Below are 22363 nucleotides of genomic sequence, written 5' to 3' on the forward strand. Positions count from 1 at the left end.
GTTTGAGCAAAGCTCACCAGCTTGGACCCAAGGTTGCTGGCTCGAGCAAAGGGTTACTCGGTCTGCTGTAGCCCCACGGTCAAGGCACATATGAGAAAGCAATCAATGAACAACTAAGGTGTCGCAAGAAAAAACTGATGATTGATGCTTCTCATCTCTCTCTGTTCCTGTCTGTCCATCCCTATCTATCCCTCTCTCTGACTCTCTCTGTCTCTGCAAAGAAAATAAAAAAGAATGAGGTGAAAGAGGGCAAAGGTGGGAACAAAACATTTCACATACATTTAAAAAAAAAAGTCCTTAACAAGTGCTTTAAGAAGCCACTGTTCTTCCCTTCTCTCCCTGATCTGTAGTCCCCTTTCCCCATTGGAAGTCACCCACTAGAAAGACATGTGTACATGCATTCTTTATGACATGCTAAGTGTGTGCTGTGTGTACCACACAATTTGTCAGATCTCTTCAAGACATCTCACAGTTCACGAGATCCAGATGGAACATTGCCTGGTTTCAATGCTCCCATAGAGATCTGTTTAGTTAGTTCATACCCTGCTATCAGGTGCTGAATTGTCAACCTTTCATGCTCTGGACCTTGCAGAGGAAGGCCCTATGATAAATCTGGGTGAATGGACAGGCTGTGTGTCTGGAACATACAGGTCTAAGAGCGGATGGTTAGAAGGGGGTGGGCATTTTTCAAAAAAGAGATATTGCAAGATTGTGCTTTAGAGACACTGGGAACATGTATGGACTAGGGCACTTCACCCAGAGTGCCATCAGATATCCCTTCTTTGCCTGTGTGAGCCTCTTAAATGGCAAGGCCCCTAACAACTGCCACATATTGAGGGTTTAAAATGTACTAGGGTTCCCTTTAAGTGTTTTCTGTCACCTCATTTAACCCCTCACAACTCCAGGAGCAGGGCATTAGTATGGTGTTTGCCCATTTTTTTGGTATTCTTTTTTTAAGTGAGGGGAAGGAAGATCATGAGACAGATTCTCACATGCACCCCGACAGGTATCCAGCTGGCAACTCCTGTCTGGAGTTGATGCTCAAATCAGCTGAGCTATTTTTTTTTAGCACCTGAGGCTGATGCACTCAGACCAACCAAACTAACCAATTAAGCCACTGTTTGCAGGAGGGAAAGAGGGAGAGGAGGGAGAGAAGGGAGAGAGGGAGGGAGAGAGAAGCAGATGGTTGCTTCTCTTGTGTGCCCTAACTGGGAATCGAACCCAGGATGTTCATACAATGGGCCAATGCTCTCTCCACTGAGCCAACTAGCCAGGGCCATGATCCCCCACTTTACAGATGAGAAAACTGAGGCCCAGAGATTATGAACTTGTTCTAGGTCACACATGGGGCTGGGAACAGGCTGTTGGCGCTCTGTTTGTCTGCACGGCCCCACCATAGTTTCCAGGGCCAAAGCTTGAGAGATCAAAGAAGGAGATACCATGAAAAGTATCATTTAAATCAAGGGTCGGGAACCTATGGCTTGTGAGCCAGATGTGGCTCTTTTGATGGCTGCATCTGGCTCGCAGACAGATCTTTAATTAAAAAAATATTAAAAATATAAAACATTCTCATGTATTACAATCCATTCATTTCCTACCTCTCTTGTTCATGGTTGCAGGTGACTGGAGCCAATCACAGTTGTCCTCCAGGACAACACCAAATTTTTATTGGATAATGCATAACGTACATGGGTCATTGTATGGCTCTCACGGAATTACATTTTAAAATATGTAACGTTCATGGCTCTCTCAGCCAAAAAGTTTCCCGACCCCTGATTTAAATTATAAGGCTATACCATCTGCCCTGTCATAGCTCTTTTTGGGATTTTGGCCTCTGTTCTCCCTTGCTCCGTTGCTGTGATGTTGAGTGTCTTCTCATGTGTTTGTTAGTTATTTGTATATCTTCTTTGGGGAAATGTTTGTTCAAATCCTTTACCCATTTGTAAGTTAGGCTATTTGTCTTTTGTTGTTGAACTGTGAGTTCTTTATATATTTTCAATGAAAGTTCCTTCTGAGATATAAAAGATTTGCAAATATCTTCACCTATTCTATGGATTGTCTTCACTTTCTTGATTATGTCCTTTGAAAATCAATCTGATTATATTTTTTTCTTTTGCTACTTTTGCTTTTTTGGTTGTGTATCTAGAAACCTTTGCCTAATCCAAAGTAACAAAGATTAATTCATATGTTTTCTTCTAAGTTTTATAGTTTTAGCTCTTACATTTAAATCTGTGATACATTTGAGTTAACTTTTGTCTGTGGTGTGAGGTAAGGGTCCAACTCCATTCTTTTTTATTTATTATTTTTTTGTATTTTTCTGAAGTGAGAAGCAGGGAGGCAGAGAGAGACTCCTGCAAGCACCCAACCAGGATCCACCTGGCAAGCCCACCAGGGGGTGATGCTCTGCCCATCTGAGTCATTGTTCCATTGCAACCAGAGCCATCCTAGCGCCTGAGGCAGAGGCCATGTAGCCATCCTCAGTGCCTGGGCCAACTTTGCTGCAATGGAGCCTTGGCTGCAGGAGAGGAAGACAGAGTTAGAGAGAAAGTAGAGGGGGAAGGGTGGAGAAGCAGATGGGCGCTTTTCCTGTGTGCCCTGGCTGGGAATCGAACCTGGGACTTACACACACACCTGACCGACGCTCTACCACTGAGCCAACCAGCCAGGGCCCCAACTTTATTCTTTTGTATGTGTATATTCAGTTGTTCCAGCTGAAAAGACTGTTCTTTCCCCATTGAATGATCTTGGCAACCTCATTGAAAATCAACTGACTTTAAATGCGTAGGTTTATTTCTGGACTGTCAACTCTTCTTCCATTGATTGCTATGTCTATCTTTATGCCAGTACTACACGGCCATTGCACTCGAATCAATTGAGCCATTGCTGTGGGAGGGGAAGAGAGAGAGAGAGAGAGAGGGAAAGAGAGAAAGGAGAGGGATGGAGGGGTGGAGAAGCAGATGGTTGCTTCTTCTGTGTGCCCTGACTGGGAATTGAACCTGGGACATCCCCACACCGGGCCAATGCTCTACCACTGAGCCAGTGAGCTGGGGCCTGATGAGATATTTGTAAATAAGAGGCTATATACTCAATGTGCAAAGGCTGATGAAAAATGTCACTTTTTTCGTTCTTTCAAACATAAAGGATCTTGCATTTGGCTGGTTGGCTCTTTTATGGCTTCTGAAACAGGATTGTAGTGTGGTGTCACCTTGCTTTTTCTTATCAGTTTGGATCTTTTTACAGCCTGACTCTCCTCTTTCAGCTGAAACCTGCTGTGCAGTGAGCTTCAGAGGACAGAAGTAGAGGTTTTTATTTTTTTGATGTTTTATTTTGAAATAATTTTAGACTTTTTTAAATGTTGCAAAGACAGTGCATAGAGTTCTTGTGTACCTTTCAGCCACCTTCCTGAATGTTAGCTCTTAACCACAGAATGGCCCAAACTAAATAAGCAAGAAGCGTGGAAGAATAGTATTTACCAAACTGTGGATTTTATTAGCACTTTACCAGTTGTTTCACTTTCTGCCCCAGGGTCCCATCCAGGATGCCATGCTACATTTAGTTGTCACATTTTCTCAGGTTTTTCTGGGCTAAGACAACTCTCTCTTTCTCTCTCTCTTTGTATTTTTCTGAAGTGAGAAGCAGGGAGGCAAAGAGACAGACTCCTGCATGCACCTGACCAGGATCCACCCGGCAAGCCCACCAGGGGGCGATGCTCTGCCCATCTAGGGGTCTCCACTGGAATGTTACTCTTTTTCCCTTTGGGATTTGAGACAATGCCAACACCTGTTTCTCCTCAAACTTCTACCTGTAGATTTCAGATTGACAACAATTATATGCAATATTTACTGGTTTGGCCTTCTCATGATGACATGTATCACCTTTAGTACCTCTCCATTTATGAATTAGAATTCTTTTGTAGGAGAGGGCTGTCCCTTCTCCCTTTTAAATTTTATACTAGTAAAGACCTATGCGTATATATTTATCTGTTGGCTATAATCCAGCACCATCACTATTTATCATTTTGCCTGAGTGATCCTTGCTGTGGTTGCCCTGTGTCCTTCCTATTTGAGTTCCAGGTCCTTCTTTTGTGTCTGAATCCGCAAGTAAGGGCTTTCTTCTTTCCTGCCCTACAAGATGTTCAGGCTCATCTTGTGTGCTCCCTGCCCCAACTCTGGAGTTGACCACTTTTCCAAGGAACCTTGTTCTGTATGTTGGAGAACAATATTGAGAAACGATCATCTGGCCGCTGGCTATACTCAGTGCTGGGGGTATCATGGCTTCCTAGGCCTGTTAGTTGGCAGAACATGGAGATATGAATATCATCTTGTGCATCTGTGCACCTCTATATTTGTATCTGTGTCTGTCTATCTATATATCTATCTATCTATTTTTTAAAAAATCCTTGAGTTCATACTGATTGGACAATACAGTGTTCAAGTCAGTGGATCCTTTCAAGGCTTTGGGTGACCTTCCCGCTCTGTGAGGGGCACAAAGACCCAGTAGGCTTCAGTAGGCAGCAGGAGACACCTGGCTCCTTTGGGGACCACTTGGGCCTTGTGGTGTGGGATGAGTAGGCAGATTGGGGAGTTGAGCCCTCCTAAGTCAGGTAACCAAGTGTACAGGTGATTGTTTTCTTCCTCACTGGTGCATAGGACTCCCAGTCAGCTCTCTGCCTCTCAGACCCTGGGCCTACCTGTAGGGTGAGAATGGGTAGTGTGGCCTGTTGTGGGCACAGCCCGTGGACCCATCCCAAAGTTCAACCTTGGACAGCTGAGAGCTGTTAGGACCAGGGCCCAGGGGTCCCCACCTTGGGTGTGGAGGCCAAGTTGTGGGTTCCCAGAGATGCCCCTAGCCAGTGGTAGTTCTGATGCCTCAGTGGTGAGGTATAGCTGGCTCTTTCTCTGGTTCCTGCTTCTTTTCATTTCTGGCCCCACCTGCCTGCCCTTCATAGAGGAGGTGGAGCAGTAAGGCACTATGCCTACTGCTTCTGTCAGTATCTGTGGGCTCGGGGCGGCCATGTCAGAATAACAACGTCATCTAGTAGTTAGACTGCATCATTTTAAAGGAGAAATGGTCCAACTATGCTTTTTAGGGGCATTGGTGTCTGATGCCTTGGGTCACCACTGCAGGCTCTTACCTAGCTGCAACCGGACTCCCTCTTGAGTTCTATTCTTAGCGCCCCAGATTTCCCAGGACCAACAGCGAGGTCAGCAGCTGGGCCAGGCCAGCCTGGGCAGCAGGAGGCATGAGACCCAGCCTGCCTGGGTCTTTTTGATTTGTTTTTCTTTTTAAAAATTACTTTGACTTAATTTTTTAAATAGTTTAGATTTACAGAGAAATTGAGTAGATAGAATTCTCATAAACAACCCCTCCCCCCCCCCAGTTTTCTTATTATGAACATCTTACATTAGGTTGGTGTATTTGTCAAAATGAATAAATACATTCTTATCAACTAAAGTCCATACTATAATCGGATTTCCTCAGTTTTCTCAATGTCCTTTCTTTGTCTCAGAAACCCGTTCAGGATCCCCTATTACATTTAGTTGTCATATCTCCTTAGGCTCCTCTAGGCTGTGACAGCTTTTCATATTTTTCTTGTTTTTGGTGACTTTGGCAGTTTTGAGGAGTATTATTGGTGAGGGATTTTGTACAAAGTTTCTAAATTGTGGTTTGTTTGGTGTTTTTCTCATGGCTAGAAGGGGTGATGTTTTCTGGGAGGAAGACCCCCAAGGTAAAGGGTCCTTTCTCATTCTGTCATATGCAGGGTATTGTGTCACCATGACTTATTATTTATGTTGACCTTGATCCCCTGATTGAGTTGTGTTTGCCAGGTTTCTCCACTGTAAAGTCATTCCCCCTTTTGGAAGGAAGCCCCTTTGCACAGCCCACACATAGGGTCCTCTGATCCCTCAACCCTGGCTGCCTTGTGTTGAGCGGGTGTGGGGCTAGGTCTGAGGCCAGGTCTCTGCATCCCAGAGCCTGCAGGGCATCCTGCAGAGGAGCAGTAAATGTGGGTTAGTCTGGACCTGCGTTCCTTGTAGAGATGGGTCAGGGTGCATAGAGGTCTCACCTCAGCCTGTGGCCTGAGAATGGGCCTTGACTTCAACCCCAGCACTTCTATCCTCCTGGCTTGGGGGTTGGTGCTTTTGGCCCCCGAAGTGTAAGAACAGAAGAATCCATGGTCTCAGTGGCCTAGCACCATGGGCAGCAGCAGATTGGGGTCTGTCCAGCTGAGAATTACAGGGCCTGGTGGTTTCTCTGCCTTTCAAACCATGTGCTGATAGGGGCAACCCATGTCCAGGTGGGGAGACAGTTACAAATGATCCATTGAGGCATAGATGAGAGATAGGGTCTGGCAATTCACAGCAGAAAGGCCTGTGTGGTCAGTGGAAGTAAAAAGACCTCTTATCTCCTCTGTGATCAGGAAAATGCACATTGATGTTATAACATTAGTCTCTTTTGCTGTCCTGACAGATGACCACAGACTTAGTGACTTAAACAACATACATTATCTCACAGTTCTGGAGGCTGGAAGTCTGACATGGTCTCACGAGGCTAAGATCAAGGTGTGGTCAAGGCTGGGTATATGGAGGCTCCAGGGGAGCACCTGTTCTTTGTCATTTCTAGTTTCTGGAGGCACCTGTACTACTTGCCTTGTGACCCCTTCCATCTTCATAGCACATCATTCTGACCTCTGCTTTCATAATCGTATCTCCTCTGACTCTGACCCTCCCACCTTCCTCTTATATGGACCCTTATGATGACAGAGCCTACCTGATAATCCAGGATAATCTTTCCATTTTATGATCCCTCACTTAATCCCATCTGCAAAGTCCCTTTTGCCTTAGAAGGGAGCATTGCCACAGGTTGTAGGGAGTCTGACGTGGACATCCTTGGCAGCCGTTATTCTGCCCGCTACAGCTACATGGAGAGATTCCACAGTAATCAGATCCTCTGACTTCAGCTTTGGCTGATGTCAGGGGCTGGAAGGGCTGTGGAGTGGGGCAGCCTTCAGCCATGCAGGAGGTGGGAGAGGCCGAGGAGCCCTTGGTAGAGCCTACAACAGTTTACTGTGTCCAGAGGGAGATGTGTGTACCCTTAGGTCCACCAATTTCACAGCTTCATGTGGCATTTCAACCAGGGGTTGTGACCTGTTAAAAGGCAGTGAAATCACTAAAATGAGTTGTGCCCAGTAATTTTAAAAACCGGATTAAAGTAAGATTAAAAATGTCAGTGTGGCTGTGGCAGGTTGGCTCAGTGGATAGATCATCGGCTCATTGACCCAGCATGAGGATGCCCTGGATTTGATCCCTGCACAGGAGAAGTGACCATCTACTTCTCTTCCCTTTTTTGTCCCCCTTCTCTCTCTGTTCCCTTCTCACAGCCAGTGGCTTGATTGGTTCAAGTGTCGGCCCCGGATGCTGAGGATAGCTTGGTTGGTCAGTGTTGGCCTCAGGTGCTGAAGATAGCTCAGTTGATTGAACACTGGTCCCAGATGGGGGTTGCCAGGGGTTGCCGGGGGTTGCTGGTTAGATCCCAGTCTGCCTCTCTATCTTCGTCCCTCTCACTTAAAAAAAAAAAAAAGCCAGTGTGCATTGCCTATTGTGAGGGTGGTGGTAAAACCTGTGCTATTTAACTCTTGGTGAATTGGAAAAAGGGTATGGTACTGAGTTCAGCCAGGGCCCCAAGGGGCGATTTGCTCTTCCTGGGATGCTTAGGGCCTACTGGGATGCTCAGGTTATGGACAGTATGTGCAAAGGCCCAGGGAACATCCAGGAGACCCTATGCCATTGGGGTTCATGGATCTGGAGAGCTGGTGAGCTGGGATAGCTGTACCAAAGATTGTCAAAGGTCCTGGGGCCAAAGCCAAGTTTAGAGTTTCATGCTGCATCCATTAAACAAGTACTGGAGTATCTCTGCCGAACTGTAAATTCCTAGGTCGGGACCCTGCCCTTGGTAGGGTCTGCACAGCACCTGCTAGGCTCTCCCTGTGTGCTCTTCCTCTGTACACCTCCTGGGGGTGCAGATGGAGGTCATGTTGTCTGTGTGAGTTTCCTCCTTGGAGAGGCATCTTTCCTGGCTATAGGGATGGATCCACAGGAGACAGAACTTCTTGTAAACCTCTCAGAAGCTGCCTGTACCTTGTTTCCAGAAACTTCTCTGGTTTTATTTGTTCTTAAAAAAAATTTTTTTTTTGTATTTTTCTGAAGTTGGAAACAGGGAGGCAGTCAGACAGACTCCCGCATGCACCCGATCGGGATCCACCTGGCATGCCCACCAGGGGGCGATGCTCTGTTGCAGCCAGAGCCATTCTAGCACCTGAGGCAGAGGCCATAGAACCATCCTCAGCGCCAAGGCCAACTTTGCTCCAGTGGAGCCTTGGCTGCGGGAGGGGAAGAGAGAGACAGAGAGGAAGGAGAGGGGGAGGGGTGGAGAAGCAGATGGGTGCTTCTCCTGTGTGCCCTGGCTGGGAATCAAACCCGGGACTCCTGCACGCCAGGCCGACGCTCTACCACTGAGTCAACCGGCCAGAGCTTTAATTTGTTCTTAATTTTTTTGTGGAGGTTCTTGCTTCCTTAGCTACTGTTAAGTGGACGATTAGCTTAAAATGGATTTTTGTGTTCCTGCAAAGTGGCAAGGATTTGAAACATCTGAATAAAGGCAAAAGAGAGCATTCTAGGGCTACATGCTGCTGTTAGGAGTGTAATGTGGAATATAGACTTAAGCATGTGATCAAGTTAATTAATTATGCTTTTATTTTGTGCATTTTAGGAACCATCACCATTGCTGGACAGAAATTCGAGCCATTTACTAGAGTATCTCTGCAGCTTTGCTATCAGAATATACTAGGAACTTTCAAGTAAGTGCAAGATCAAGACACTGAAGGCTGTAGCCTCCTCCCAGGTGGCTGTGAGGCCTGCATACTTCGGGGAGAAGATGGCCCTGTTTGTTCCTGAGTTTCTGGGGTGTCCAGGGTCTATATAATGCCCTTAGATAGAGGAGCACGGAACCCCCTGGCTCTGCTGGATGTCTCTTCTGTGGTCTACACACACTATGTTTGTACTCTCAGCTTTCAGCATCTGAATGTCTGTCTGTCCCTTGCTTCTAGAAGCCCTGAGAGCCACTGTGCATTTCAACTGATGCTGGGGTCGGGCAGGATGGGCTGCTCTGTTTATGTTGTATAGATCAGGTGGGACACCACTTCTGGGGTCCTTGAGGGCCCTATTCACCCCACTCCACAATCTATCAAATATAGTAACCAGTCACATTTGGGAGGTGGGGAATTTAAAATGGAAGTTTAAAAGAATTACATTGCCCTGATGCTCTGGGTTTCAACTCTAGGCTATTCACTGTTTCCTATACTTTTCTAATAATCCAGGGACAGAGGACAGAGAGTTTTAAAGTTGTGGCCTCTGATGGTGGCACAAGGTGGTCACTGATAAGAGAGGAAATAAGCTAATCACCTCCCAGCTCACACCCATGGTTGTGGGGGTAACAGGGTGGAGGAGGAACAGTCCTGTTCACTCCTTGCCACATTGGCTGCTCCCAGTGGCCTGAGAAAGACTGCCTCATGTTCAGTGTTGACCTCAGACGCATGCCACATGGCTAATTAGGGCTAGGTGTGGACTAGAACATGGCCTTTTCAAATGCATCAAACACCCTGAACCACTTTTCAGAAACATTCTTCTTTGATCCCATGTGTGTGTCCCACAACGGCTGCAACAGGACCATATACCTGGTGACTGTAAACAACCCATATTTATTCTTTGACAGTTCTGGGATCAGAAGTCTGGAATGAGTCGTATGGGGGCTAAAAGTGTTGGCAGGGTCACTTCTTCTGGAGACTTTGGGGTAACATTGATCTCTCTGAGCTTTTTCAGCTTTAAGGGACCACCTGCTTTCCTCTCCTTGCGGCTCATTTCTGGAATCAATTCAGCCTCTACCTTCATTGCTCTGTCATCCGATCTCCACTGCTTTCTTTATATCTCCTTGTGATAACACTGGGACCCCTGGGGGATCCAGGATCATTCCCATTACAGGTTGCTTAACTTAATCCCATCTGCAAGATGTCCCTTTTGCCATGAAAGGAGCATAGTCACATTTGGATTAGGATGTGGATGTCTTTGGGGAACTTGGTGTCTTATTCTGCTGATCATAATCTTGTCTAAACCAGTACAGTCTATAATCATTGGGTCTATAATATTATTTTTTCCTTTCTTTTCCAAGTGAGAGGAGGGGAGATAGAGGCTCCCACATACAGCCTGACCAGGATCTACCCAGCAACCCCCACCTGGGGCTGATGCTCTGCCCATCTAGGGTCATGCTCACAACCAAGCTATTTTTAGTGCCTGAGGCAGAGGTTCCATGGAGCCATTCTCATGTCTGGGGCCAACACGCTTGAATCAGTTAAGCCAGTGGTCCCCAACCCCCAGGCCGCGGACCTGTACCGGTCCGTGGGCCATTTGGTACCCGTCCGCAGAGAAAGAATAAATAACTTACATTATTTCTGTTTTATTTATATTTAGGTCTGAATGATGTTTTATTTTTTAAAAATGACCAGATTCCCTCTGTTACATCCGTCTAAGACTCACTCTTGACGCTTGTCTCGGTCACGTGATACATTTATCCGTCCCACCCTAAAGGCCAGTCCGTGAAAATATTTTCTGACATTAAACTGGTCCGTGGCCCAAAAAAGGTTGGGGACCACTGAGTTAAGTCATGGCTGTGGGAGGGGAAGAGAAACGAGGAAGGAGGGAGAAGCAGATGGTCACTTCTCCTGTGTGCCCTGACTAGAAATTAAACTGGGACATTCATATGCTGGGCCGATACTCTACCACTGAGCCAACTGGCCAGGACCAGGTCTATAATCTTTATACAACATCAGGGTGGTTAACTTTCATGGACTGGCATGAAATTTCTGGTGGACCAGCATCAGTCCATGAACTAGCAGTTGAAAAACACTGGTCTAAACCACCACACTCTTTTTCAGAGTGGCTCTACCATCTTAATATTCCCACCTGCAGTGTATCAGGGCTCCAATTTCTCCATATCCTCATCAACACTTGTTATTCTTGTTATTGTCTGTTTTTTATTCTAGCCATTCTAGTGTGGGTGAGTGGTATTTCATTGTGGTATCGATTTGCATTTCCCTGCTGACTAACATGTTCAGCCCCTTTTCATGTGCTTGTTGACCTTTTGTGTATCTTCTTTGCAGAAATGTCTATTCAAATTCTTGGCCCACTTTTTAATTGGGCTGTTTGTCTCTATATTATTGAGTTGTTAGATCCCCACTTTTTTGGCATGGCACTGTCTGGTAAACAGCATATCACTCTTTCTGGATAGTTCTGCAAGTTTTCTCTTGGGAAGCGCTTACTTAATCCTCTGTCCTTCCCACCATGTTTCCAGTAAACCAAAAGGTTGACTCAGGGCTGGTGTCTAGTCAAATTCCTTTTCTATTTCTTAAATATGTACACACAAGATTTTTATTTGCCCTCATTCAAGAAATATGTCAAGGGTTATGGAGTGTTGGTATTACAACACTCCATATGGGTTTGTAATGCATTTTAATTTTTTTTCTTATATTTACCTACTAAAAAAATCTTCATTTAAAAAGGCTTGGGAAAATCCTACAAAGTTACCACCTAGCTGAATCTGATGACAGTGGTTGGAGTAGAGTGTCTCTTGCCAAGTGTGCATGTGCAGAATGCTCTACCTGCGGTCTCATCACCTGTTTTCTACCTTCTAGCTGGAAAATTCATCCCTGTGTTGTGATTTTAACATGAGGCAGCACTCACGTGGGCAGGGCCCCAGGGCTGCCCCACTCTGCCTGGGGCAAGTTGGTCTTAGGGAAGAGACCAATATACTCTGTCACATTTCAGCAATGGTGCCAGGTGTTTGGGTGGACAGGTGTGAGGCAGCCTCTGAAAGAGGCTATATTCACCTCCACTGTAGGCTACTTGTGAGCCAGTCTTGGAGGAGAGGCAGCCAGCTGGCCAGGACTAGTCAAGCCAAACATGAGAGCTATTGGAAGTGGGTAGGTCCTGGCACCTGTCACTCACCAGGGTGGGAGAGAAGTGGGAGACTCGGGCTGTCTCAGCAGAGCCTGGCTGGGCATCTAGCCCTACCACCTACCTACCATTGGCCTGGGCATGTGACTTCCCCTAGTGGGGCCCTGTGTCCTCAGTGAACTATGAAACATAGGCTTATTGTATGGAGTGGACAAGTCACCCATGTGAAATGCATAGAACAGGGCTGGGGGTCTCTGCTTCTGGGAACTGGCAGCCATGGCAGACTGAGAAACCAGCCTCTGGACTTTGGCTTGGCTATCTATGGTTTGTGACCAGGGGCTGAGAGTGGGGTGATTACGTTCTGGAAGCAGGCCTCGGGGGATGAATTTAATGGTCCATGTGACAACCTCTTTCCTTTTATGAATTGTGGTTTCTTGGTGGTTCTCTGTGACCCTGCCCAGAGCCTCTTCAGAGGCTCTTGTGACCTGCCATGCACACTTCAACTTTGTGGCTACCCTTCAAGAAGCCTAGACTTGTAGACAGAGGACAGAGGGTCATGGTGGGTCCCAACTTGGATGCAACAGTGAAGCAGTGACCTCCCCTCCCCTCCATGTATATCAGGATCCTTGGGGGCTCTCACCAGCAATTCATCCAAGATGTGACCCTCAGAGGGGGCTTTGGCTGCTATTCCCCTGGCCCCAGCCTCATGTGTCACAGGCATTGGATGAGGACTTAGGGGCAGGGCCAGGACATGGTACTCGTGAGCCTGGGACCTCCAGATCTCTTTCAGGGGTCTGACTGCCTCAGTGGCAATTCATGGGCTTGTGCTGCCCTCTAGTGCCTGCCACAGGAAGTACCTTTTGGAAACCTATATCTCCATTTTGATCCCCCCCATCCCTTTCTGGAACCATTTGGTTTCCTGGCTTTCTCATTCCCCAGCTCACTTTGGGGTGGGGTGAAGTAGAGTTGGTTAAATTGTTCTCAAGTTTGTGTGTACTGAATTTGGACCTTTTCCAAATCCTGGAGGGAGTCTAGTCTTTTGGAACCAGGAGAATTTTTTTTTTAAGTGAGAGGAGGGGAGATAGTGAGACAGACTCCTGCATTCTCCCTGACTGGGATCCACCCGGCAACTGTTGTCTGGGACTGATGCTCTGACCAACAAGCTATCCTCAGCATCCAGGTCAACTCTTGAACCAATCGAGCCACTGGCTGCAGGAGGGGAAGAGGGAGAGAAGGGGGAGAGGGAGGAGGAGAGAGGTAGATGGTTGCTTCTCCTGTGTGCCCTGACTGGGAATCGAACCTGGGACGTCCATACACCAGGCCAACACTGTATCCATTAAGCCAACCTGCCAGGGCTGGAACCAGGAGAATTTAATTGGCCAAAAGGGACCCTTGCTAGAGTCCATCACCGAGTCCTTTCCTGCTCAAGATGGGCCACCGACAACCCTGCTGGGTCCCCTTAACTCTGGGGAGAGGAAGGGTCAGCTGCAGCCTTCTTCCCTAGAGGAGCCCTAATCCCCAATTATCTTCAGGTACCAGTAATGAATCTTAGAGTGCACAGACTTGCCAAAGTGTCCAGGTGTGGGTATAACCAAGGGCACTTCGGAGAATCTCTGATCATTGGAAATGAGCCATTCTGGTTGGGCCTTCTGATCTGGCTCCATATTCCTGCCTTGGGCTGTCCTTGGGTCATGGGGCCTGGCTTTGCTGACAGCAGCCAGGCCAGCCCTGGAGTAACCCACATCCTGCTTGGGGTGGGCCCTGTCTGGAGTTGTCATTCCTCTGCTCACAGGGTTGCACCCCAAAAGAAGGCAGACTTATATACAACCTCACTTACCTTCCAGAACCCACTGTGTGATGCTGTCTCTCTGGACATCTAGCTCTAAAGGACATGCATTGATTTGAGTCCCTGATATGAAAAGCTTTTATTTCCTAGGGCTCCAGCTTAAAATCAATGCTCTGGCTTCCAGTATTACATTGGTTTTTAGAACTAGGATACCTCTGTTTTTAATTAGTTGAAGTCATTTTTCTTTTGTTCCAGAGCAGAGCAAGGAAATTGGCTCCCGTCTCTTCTGTGCCCTATGTTACTTCCTAGGCCCGCAGGAACTTTTAGTGTAGTCTAAGGGAGGTGAGCACCCGCTGGCGGTGGTGCTGCCATGCTCACACGCTTTCTGACTTCCCTTGCAGGTGTGGCGGTGTCTCAGCTGCAGCCATGGGGTCTGAAGATCATGGGGCCCAGAACCCCAGTTGTAAAATCATGACGTTTCGCCCAACCATGGAAGAATTTAAGGACTTCAACAAATACGTGGCCTACATTGAATCCCAGGGAGCCCACCGGGCAGGCCTGGCCAAGGTGAGTGACATTGTGTTCCTGGCATGGCTTTTCTGTTTGTGTCCATGTCTGAAAGTGTTGCACCCATTGACCTGTTGACTGAACCACTCTGACCTCATTTATGTACACACATGATAGAGAACGGAGAGAGATGAGAAGCATCAATCATCAGTTTTTCGTTTTCTTTCCCCATGCCAAGTGCTGTTCTAGGCACTGGAATTCATAAATACTGCTCCTGTTCCTGTGGGAGTTGGCAGGCTGGGGTGGGGTCCCAAAGCTGTGCTGAGCCTAGCCCAGTAGGCAGTGGCTCCCCAAGGTGTCACAGCAGCAAGTCTTACCCCCCTGGGGAGGGGAGAAGGAGGTTGAAAGTCTGGAAAGGCTTCCAGGCAGGTATGCTGGGAAGGCCTGAGTTTCTACCTTTATATTCCTAGTGAAACAGGGTGGGTTCTTTTTTTTGTTTGTTTGAGAAAGTAATGCACATGGGAGGCAAATTCAAACAGTGCAACTGGGCATAAAGTGACAAGTAAGTCTCCTTTTCCTCTGGTCACTAACTCCTAGCTCCTGTCCCTGGAAGCAACATGGTTACCAACTTCTTCTGTCTCCTTCCTTGGCATATCACACACATACTTGTACATACATGTATGTGTGTGCACATGTGAAGGCAGACAGACATACAGGCTCACTCTGTGTCTCTTTAATAAATGGCTGTATTTCCTCATGGGCACATGAAGCTGTGTGTGGCATTACTCAATTGATGATGGGAAATATTTGTAACCTGTTTGCTTAGGGTTCTTTTAGTTGCTACCTGGATATGTATCACTTTAAGATTTCTAGTTGTCTATTCTTTAGACCAGGAAGTTGGTAAACCTTTTCTGCAAAGAGCCAGATAATATTTTCAGTTTGTGGGACACTCTGTCACTACCACTCAGCTGTGCCGCCTTATAGGACCTGTAAACCAATAGGCATGCTGTACAACAGTAAGACTTTATTTATGGACTCTGAAGTGTGAATTTCATAGAATTTTACTTGTCCCGAAATACTCTTTTTTATTTTATTTTTTATTTTTATTTTTTTCAGAGACAGAGAGAAAGTCAGAGGGATAGAGAGGGACAGACAGACAGGAACGGAGAGAGATGAGAAGCATCAATCTTCAGTTTTTTGTTGCAACACCTTAGTTCATTGATTGCTCTCTCATATGTGCCTTGACCGTGGGCCTTTAGACTGAGTAACCCCTTGCTCGAGCCAGCGACCTTGGGTCCAAGCTGGTGAGCTTTTTTTTTTTTTTTTTTCCCTGTGTTTTTCTGAAGCTGGAAACGGGGAGAGACAGACAGACTCCCACATGCGCCCGACCAGGATCCACCCGGCACGCCCACCAGGGGGCGACACTCTGCCCACCAGGGGGCGATGCTCTGCCCCTCCGGGGCATTGCTCTGTTGTGACCAGAGCCACTCTAGCGCCTGGGGCAGAGGCCAAGGAGCCATCCCCAGCGCCCGGGCCATCTTTGCTCCAATGGAGCCTCGCTGCGGGAGGGGAAGAGAGAGACAGAGAGGAAGGAGAGGGGGAGGGGTGGAGAAGCAAATGGGTGCTTCTCCTGTGTGCCCTGGCCGGGAATTGAACCCGGGACTTCTGCACGCCAGGCCAACGCTCTACCACTGAGCCAACTGGCCAGGGCCACTGGTGAGCTTTTTGCTTAAGCCAGATAAGCCCGCGCTCAAGCTGGCGACCTTGGGGTCTCGAACCTGGGTCCTCTGCATCCCAGACTGACGCTCTATCCACTGCGCCATCGCCTAGTCAGGCCCGAAATACTTTTTTTTTTTTTTTAATAATTTTATTTTTTTAATGGGGTGACATCAATAAATCAGGATACATATATTCAAAGATAACAAGTCCAGGTTATCTTGTCGTTCAATTATGTTGCATACCCACCACCCAAAGTCAGATTGTCCTCTGTCACCTTCTATCTTGTTTTCTTTGTGCCCCTCCCCACCCCCTTTCCCTCTCCTATTCCCCCCCCCCCCCCCCCGTAACCACCACACTCTTATCAATGTCTCTTAGTTTCACTATTATGTCCCACCTACGTATGGAATAATACAGTTCCTGGTTTTTTCTGATTTACTTATTTCGCTTCGTATCATGTTATCAAGATCCCACCATTTTGCTGTAAATGTTCCGATGTCATCATTTCTTATGGCTGAGTAGTATTCCATAGTGTATATGTGCCACATCTTTATCCAGTCATCTATTGATGGGCTTTTTGGTTGTTTCCATGTCCTGGCCACTGTGAACAATGCTGCAATAAACATGGGGCTGCATGTGTCTTTACATATCAATGTTTCTGAGTTTTTGGGATATATACCCAGTAGAGGGATTGCTGGGTCATAAGGTAGTTCTATTTTCAGTTTTTTGAGGAACCACCATACTTTCTTCCATAATGGTTGTACTACTTTACATTCCCACCAACAGTGTATGAGGGTTCCTTTTTCTCCACAGCCTCTCCAACATTTGCTATTACCTGTCTTGCTAATGACAGCTAATCGAACAGGTGTGAGGTGGTATCTCATTGCCGTTTTGATTTGCATTTCTCTAATAGCTAAAGAAGATGAGCATCTTTTCATATATCTGTTGGCCATTTGTATTTCTTCCTGGGAGAAGTGTCTATTCATATCCTCTTCCCATTTTTTTATTGGATTGTTTGTTTGTTTGTTGTTGAGTTTTATGAGTTCTTTGTATATTTTGGATATTAGGCCCTTATCTGAGCTGTTGTTTGAAAATATCATTTCCCATTTAGTTGGCTTTCAGTTTATTTTGTTATCAGTTTCTCTTGCTGAGCAAAAACTTCTTAGTCTGATGTAGTCCCATTCATTAATTTTTGCCTTCACTTCTCTTGCCTGTGGAGTCAAATTCATAAAATGCTCTTTAAAACCCAGGTCCATGAGTTGAGTACCTATGTCTTCTTCTATGTACTTAATTGTTTCAGGTCTTATGTTTAGATCTTTGATCCATTTTGAGTTAATTTTTGTACAGGGGGAGACACTGTAGTCCACTTTCATTCTTTTGCATGTGGCTTTCCAGTTTTCCCAGCACCATTTATTGAAGAGGCTTACTTTTCTCCATTGTGTGTTGTTGGCCCCTTTATCAAAAATTATTTGACTATATATATGTGGTTTTATTTCTGGACTTTCTATTCTGTTCCATTGGTCTGAGTGTCTATTTTTCTGCCAATACCATGCTGTTTTGATTGTCGTGGCCCTATACCGAAATACTCTTTTTAAAAAGAATTTCTGCCCTGTCCTGTGGTGGCACAGTGGATAAAGCATTGATCTGGAATGTTGAGGTCACCAGTTCAAAAACCCTGCACTTGTCTAGTCAAGGCACATATGGGAGTTGATGCTTCCTGCTCCTCCCCCCTTTCTCTCTCTCTTTCTTTCTCTCTTTCTCTCTCTCTTCTCTAAAATGAATATATAAATAAAAATAAAAATAGGTCCTGGCCGGTTGGCTCAGCGGTAGAGCGTTGGCCTGGCGTGCAGGGGACCCGGGTTCGATTCCTGGCCAGGGCACATAGGAGAAGCGCCCATTTGCTTCTCCACCCCCCCCCCTTCCTCTCTGTCTCTCTCTTCCCCTCCTGCAGCCAAGGCTCCATTGGAGCAAAGATGGCCCGGGCGCTGGGGATGGCTCCTTGGCCTCTGCCCCAGGCGCTAGAGTGGCTCTGGTCACAACAGAGCGACGCCCTGGAGGGGCAGAGCATCGCCCCCTGGTGGGCAGAGCATCGCCCCTGGTGGGCGTGCCGGGTGGATCCCGGTCAGGCACATGCGGGAGTCTGTCTGACTGTCTCTCCCCGTTTCCAGCTTCAGAAAAATACAAAAAAAAAAAAAAAAAGAAAGGAAAAAAAATTAAAAATAAATATAAATTAAAAAAAAGTTGCCCTAATCACCTGACTGGTGGTGGCACAGGGATAGAGTGCTGACCTGGAATGCCAGTGTTGCTGGTTTGAAGCCCAACGTTGCCAGCTTGATCCCAGTCTCACTGGCTCGAGCATAAAGTCCCTGGCTTGACCCTGAGGTTGCTGAAACAATTCTGAAGTTGCTGGCTCTACCCCCAACGTCACCAGTTTGATTCCTGTTCAAGGCATGAATGAGAACCAATCAATGCATAACTGAGTGGAGCAAGGAGTTGATGCTTCTCTCTTTTTCTCTCTTCTTCTCTCTCTCTCCCTCAAAAAAAAAAAAAAAAATTCCTAACCATTTAAAAATGAAAAAAACCCCAGCACATTCTTAAGTCACAGGCTGTACAAAAGCACACAGGCTGTGCTTTGCTGGCCACCCCTCACCCGTTTCAGTTGGTTTTGTTACTATATCAGTTCCTGTCCTGGTGACCCATACCTTCATCCTCAGCCTTAGGAGAAAGGAAAGCAGTAAGCCTGCAGCACCTTTTCCCCACTTTCCTCATGATTTTTGTTTATCGTATTCGTGATAATATAACAAAATACAACTTTTTTACCTGTTATTAGGAACCATGCTTGCCACTGTCGTTTTTGTTTTAGCTTTCCCTTTAAATGGCTTCAGTGCTTACCATCTGTGTCTTACTCACCCGAAGTCTGTCATCTCATATGAGAAGGGCTCTGTAAACCTTGCAAGCTAGGGCCTGACCAGGCGGTGGCGCAGTGGATAGAGCGTCGAACTGGGATGCCGAGGACCCAGGTTCAAGACCCCGAGGTTGCCAGCATGAGTGCGGGCTCATCTGGTTTGAGCAAAAGCTCACCGGCTTCAACCCAAGGTCACTGGCTTGAGCAAGGGGTTACTCGGTCTGCTGAAGGCCCACGGTCAAGGCACATATGAGAAAGCAATCAATGAACAACTAAGGTGTCGCAACGAAAAACTAATAATCAATGCTTCTCATCTCTCTCCGTTCCTGTCTGTCTGTCCCTATCTATCCCTCTCTCTGACTTTCTGTCTCTGTAATAAAATAAAAAAGCATTCTTTAAAAAAACCCAAAAAAACAAAAACCTTGCAAGCTAGGGTTCTAGCAAGTTCAGAAGTGTCCATTTGGGGCTTTTCTACCCATCAACTGATCCATAGTCTGGTGTCAATTGTCAGGACCTGCCCATTGCAAGTCCCCAGCAGTGGGCAGATTCTGAGGCCAGCTGAGTCCTGGTGCCTTTAGGGGTGGTGTGTGGGGTCCCTTCCTTTGTCTCCTGTCATTGACCTAGTTCCACTTTTCCCAGGACACAGCTGGCCCATCTGCCTTTGAAGTCACATTATCCTTTATGTCAGGAATCTTGTAGCAAGTTAGCGTCTTGTACTATTCTGTTGGAAGCACCTTTAATTCCCCCCCACCCCACCCCCCGCGATTCTCCACCATCCTTTCTGTTGCCCTTCCTTCACCGCTGTGTAAACCATGCTATTACCTTCTCTCCCTGTCTTCATCTCCTTCTCTGTCTTGTCGCTTCTCCTTTGAGCCCAGGTGCCTCTGCTTTAGGCTTTTAATTCCATTGGACCAATTTTTTTTTGCTAATTTATTTGGATCGATGGGAATCTGTTCAGATTTTTGCAAGGCACATATTTTCAGGGTATATATTCCCTCTGTCTTTTGTTTTGCATGTTCCCTTTCTCTCTTAAGTGGTATTTTGTTTGGTGCTTTCTCTTTGACTGATAGTCACCTCTGGATGTGGGAATCCTTCCTGAATCCAACTGAGAGGGATACAGTCTGGGGTTCAGGCATGGATTCGGTGTGAACCTCCTGGCAATTAGGGTTACATTAACACATGCACACACACGTCCTTTCTCCCATTGAGCAGGGAGAGTGTACCTCTAGTCCCTCAGCAGCCACCCTTCCACTTTGGGGACAGAGAAGCAGGGGCTTTGTCCCTGAGCACCTCCTATTTCTTCTGGGGGGGGGGGGCCTTGGCTCTCAGGGCTGCTAGTCTCTTTGGAGAAGTGACATGATGTCCTGCTGGCCTGAACCAGCTCTGCAGACATGGATGTCTGCCTACCCTGGCCTCATCAGCCTTGACTGCCTTTCTTTGTGTGTGTGTGTTGTTGTTGTTGTTGGTGTGTGTGTGTGTGTGTGTGTGTAGGTAGGTAGGGGTTTCCTTCTTTCATAAAAGCTCTATTTGGTCCCCTCCTCAAAAGCTTTGGGAGCTCAGTAGAGCTGAGTGGGGGTGAGCGCTCAGCAGGCAGATGGAGCCAGGGCCACAGCTAGAAGTGGCTCTGGGTATGCAGGAACTCCAGTCTGGGCTGTTGGGCAGCCTAATTGTGGCCCTCAGCCTCTCTGCACATATTCTGGATACAGTGCTCAGTGTGTCCCTGCCCCCCACAGACCAGGACTGGGAGCCTCCCTAGTCTACTTGGGAAGCACAGGGGCAGGAGGAGCCAAGAGGGACATGATGTGGTATGGTGGGGTGTTGGGATAGTGTGGGGTGCTATGGAAGGGGTCAAGGTGCTTTGGTGCTCAGGTGCATCCCTGAGGACAGTCCTGCAGCTAGGCAATGTCCTGGCTGCTCTCAGCTGCCAGGCCCCTGCTGAGAGGGTTTAGGACCAGGTGGTTTTAGGGAGCAGAGGCTGGGCCCTCACTCCTGCCCTCTTGCAGGGTCCTCCACACTTTCTGTCCCAGCTGCCTAGACTCCACACAGCTCACACCTGCCCAGTGATATGTCATTCACTTGAGGTGTGTGGCCTTTCCTTTCCAACTTACTTTGGCTGAGCTTGTCCTCCAGCTGCTTTGAGCAAGGGTCGGTCCAGGGTGGTACCAGGCAGTTGTATCAGGAGCCGAGTGGAGGTAGTTAGAATGCTGGAGGTTCTTTAGGTGACATCCTCCTGATGTCCTTTGCCTGGGATCCTCATTTTAGACCTGATCTTGCAGAGATGTGAGCGTGTTAGGCCACAATACATTACTAAGTGATTTTTCCTGAAACTCCTAGTTCCAAATTACCTGCAAGTGGCCCTCCTTTCAAGCAGCCTTTTCAGAACCTGCTTAGAAGGTGTCCAGGAAAATGTGGTTCACACATATGCAAACCAGGCACTACACCTGTGTCTGAAGGGCCTTCCCTGATTTTCAGCTGCTGTCACACTGCAGTGTGTTAGGGATGGTGTAAGTCAACAAAGTGAGCCTCAGGCTCTTGTTCACAAGTGGGAAATTTGGGAGTGACATTTTTTATTCATTTTGCTCCAGACTGGGATTAGGGACAGACTTTCTTTCATAGAACTGAAGTGGGTCTGCAGCCTGTCCAGGGTCACGTCACTTTCCTGCAGGAGGAGCTCCAGGCTTTCTGTCAGGAGGAGACATCAATAATGTAATTGAAACGTACCTCAGGGGCATGAGGCCTTCCACGCAGGACATCGCAGGTACTAGAAGCACAGCCCCTTTTAGTGTTTGTGTTTCCAGTCTTGAATGTTTGGTTTAGCACCTGAGTCTTCAGATTTCTCACTTGAAATCTAAGAAACCTTCAGCTGGCGGGCTGACCCCAACCAGCACTCCCTTGTCACATGGCCTCATACCAGACACAGGCAGGCACCCTAGGCGCCTATTGTGTTGTGGTCACAGTTGACAGAGCAAGAGAGAAAATGTCCCAGATAGAGCCTTCACTAAATAGTTGTGTCCTTATCTTCATTTAACTCTATATTAGGGTCCCAGATGTGGCACTGCTGATACTAGGGCTGGGTCATCTCTGTGAGGCTGTCCTGGGCACTGTGGGGTGTTGAGCAGCATCCCTGACCCCTGCTCACTCAATGCCAGGAGCACCTCCAGTAGTGACATCCACAGATGTCCCCAGACATTATGCAGTGTCCTTTGGGGGCTGAATTGTCCTAGATGAGACCCACTAACTTCCTCTTATTGCTCTGTTCTGTTGGGTTTTTTGTTTTGTTTTGTTTTTTGTAAATACACTTTTGTATGTTGACAGGAGACACAACATCTTTCTGTTGTTAACAGGCAACTAGAGAATAAGCATTTCTGTTGTCAAGCAAAACATTTTTGTCCACCAATGTGATAGATGTGATAGTGGAATACTTGGGGGTGAATTTCAGCCCTT

The 22363-nt window shown here is 47.0% G+C and overlaps 1 protein-coding gene across 7 annotated transcripts in view; it reads left to right on the forward strand.

The window, feature by feature from the left end:
* KDM4B (lysine demethylase 4B) overlaps window positions 1-22363 on the forward strand; it is a 169365-nt gene that overhangs the window by 35439 nt on the left and 111563 nt on the right. For all 7 annotated transcript variants that reach the window (XM_066344809.1, XM_066344812.1, XM_066344813.1 and 4 more), the window contains exons 2-3: window positions 8770-8857; window positions 14193-14358. In XM_066344809.1, coding sequence (XP_066200906.1) covers window positions 14218-14358 — 141 coding nt within the window. In that variant the 5' untranslated portion in view covers window positions 8770-8857; window positions 14193-14217. The remainder of the gene's footprint in view (window positions 1-8769; window positions 8858-14192; window positions 14359-22363) is intronic.

This window comes from Saccopteryx leptura, chromosome 1, assembly GCF_036850995.1.
Source record: "Saccopteryx leptura isolate mSacLep1 chromosome 1, mSacLep1_pri_phased_curated, whole genome shotgun sequence".
NCBI classification, from domain to species: Eukaryota; Metazoa; Chordata; class Mammalia; order Chiroptera; family Emballonuridae; genus Saccopteryx; species Saccopteryx leptura.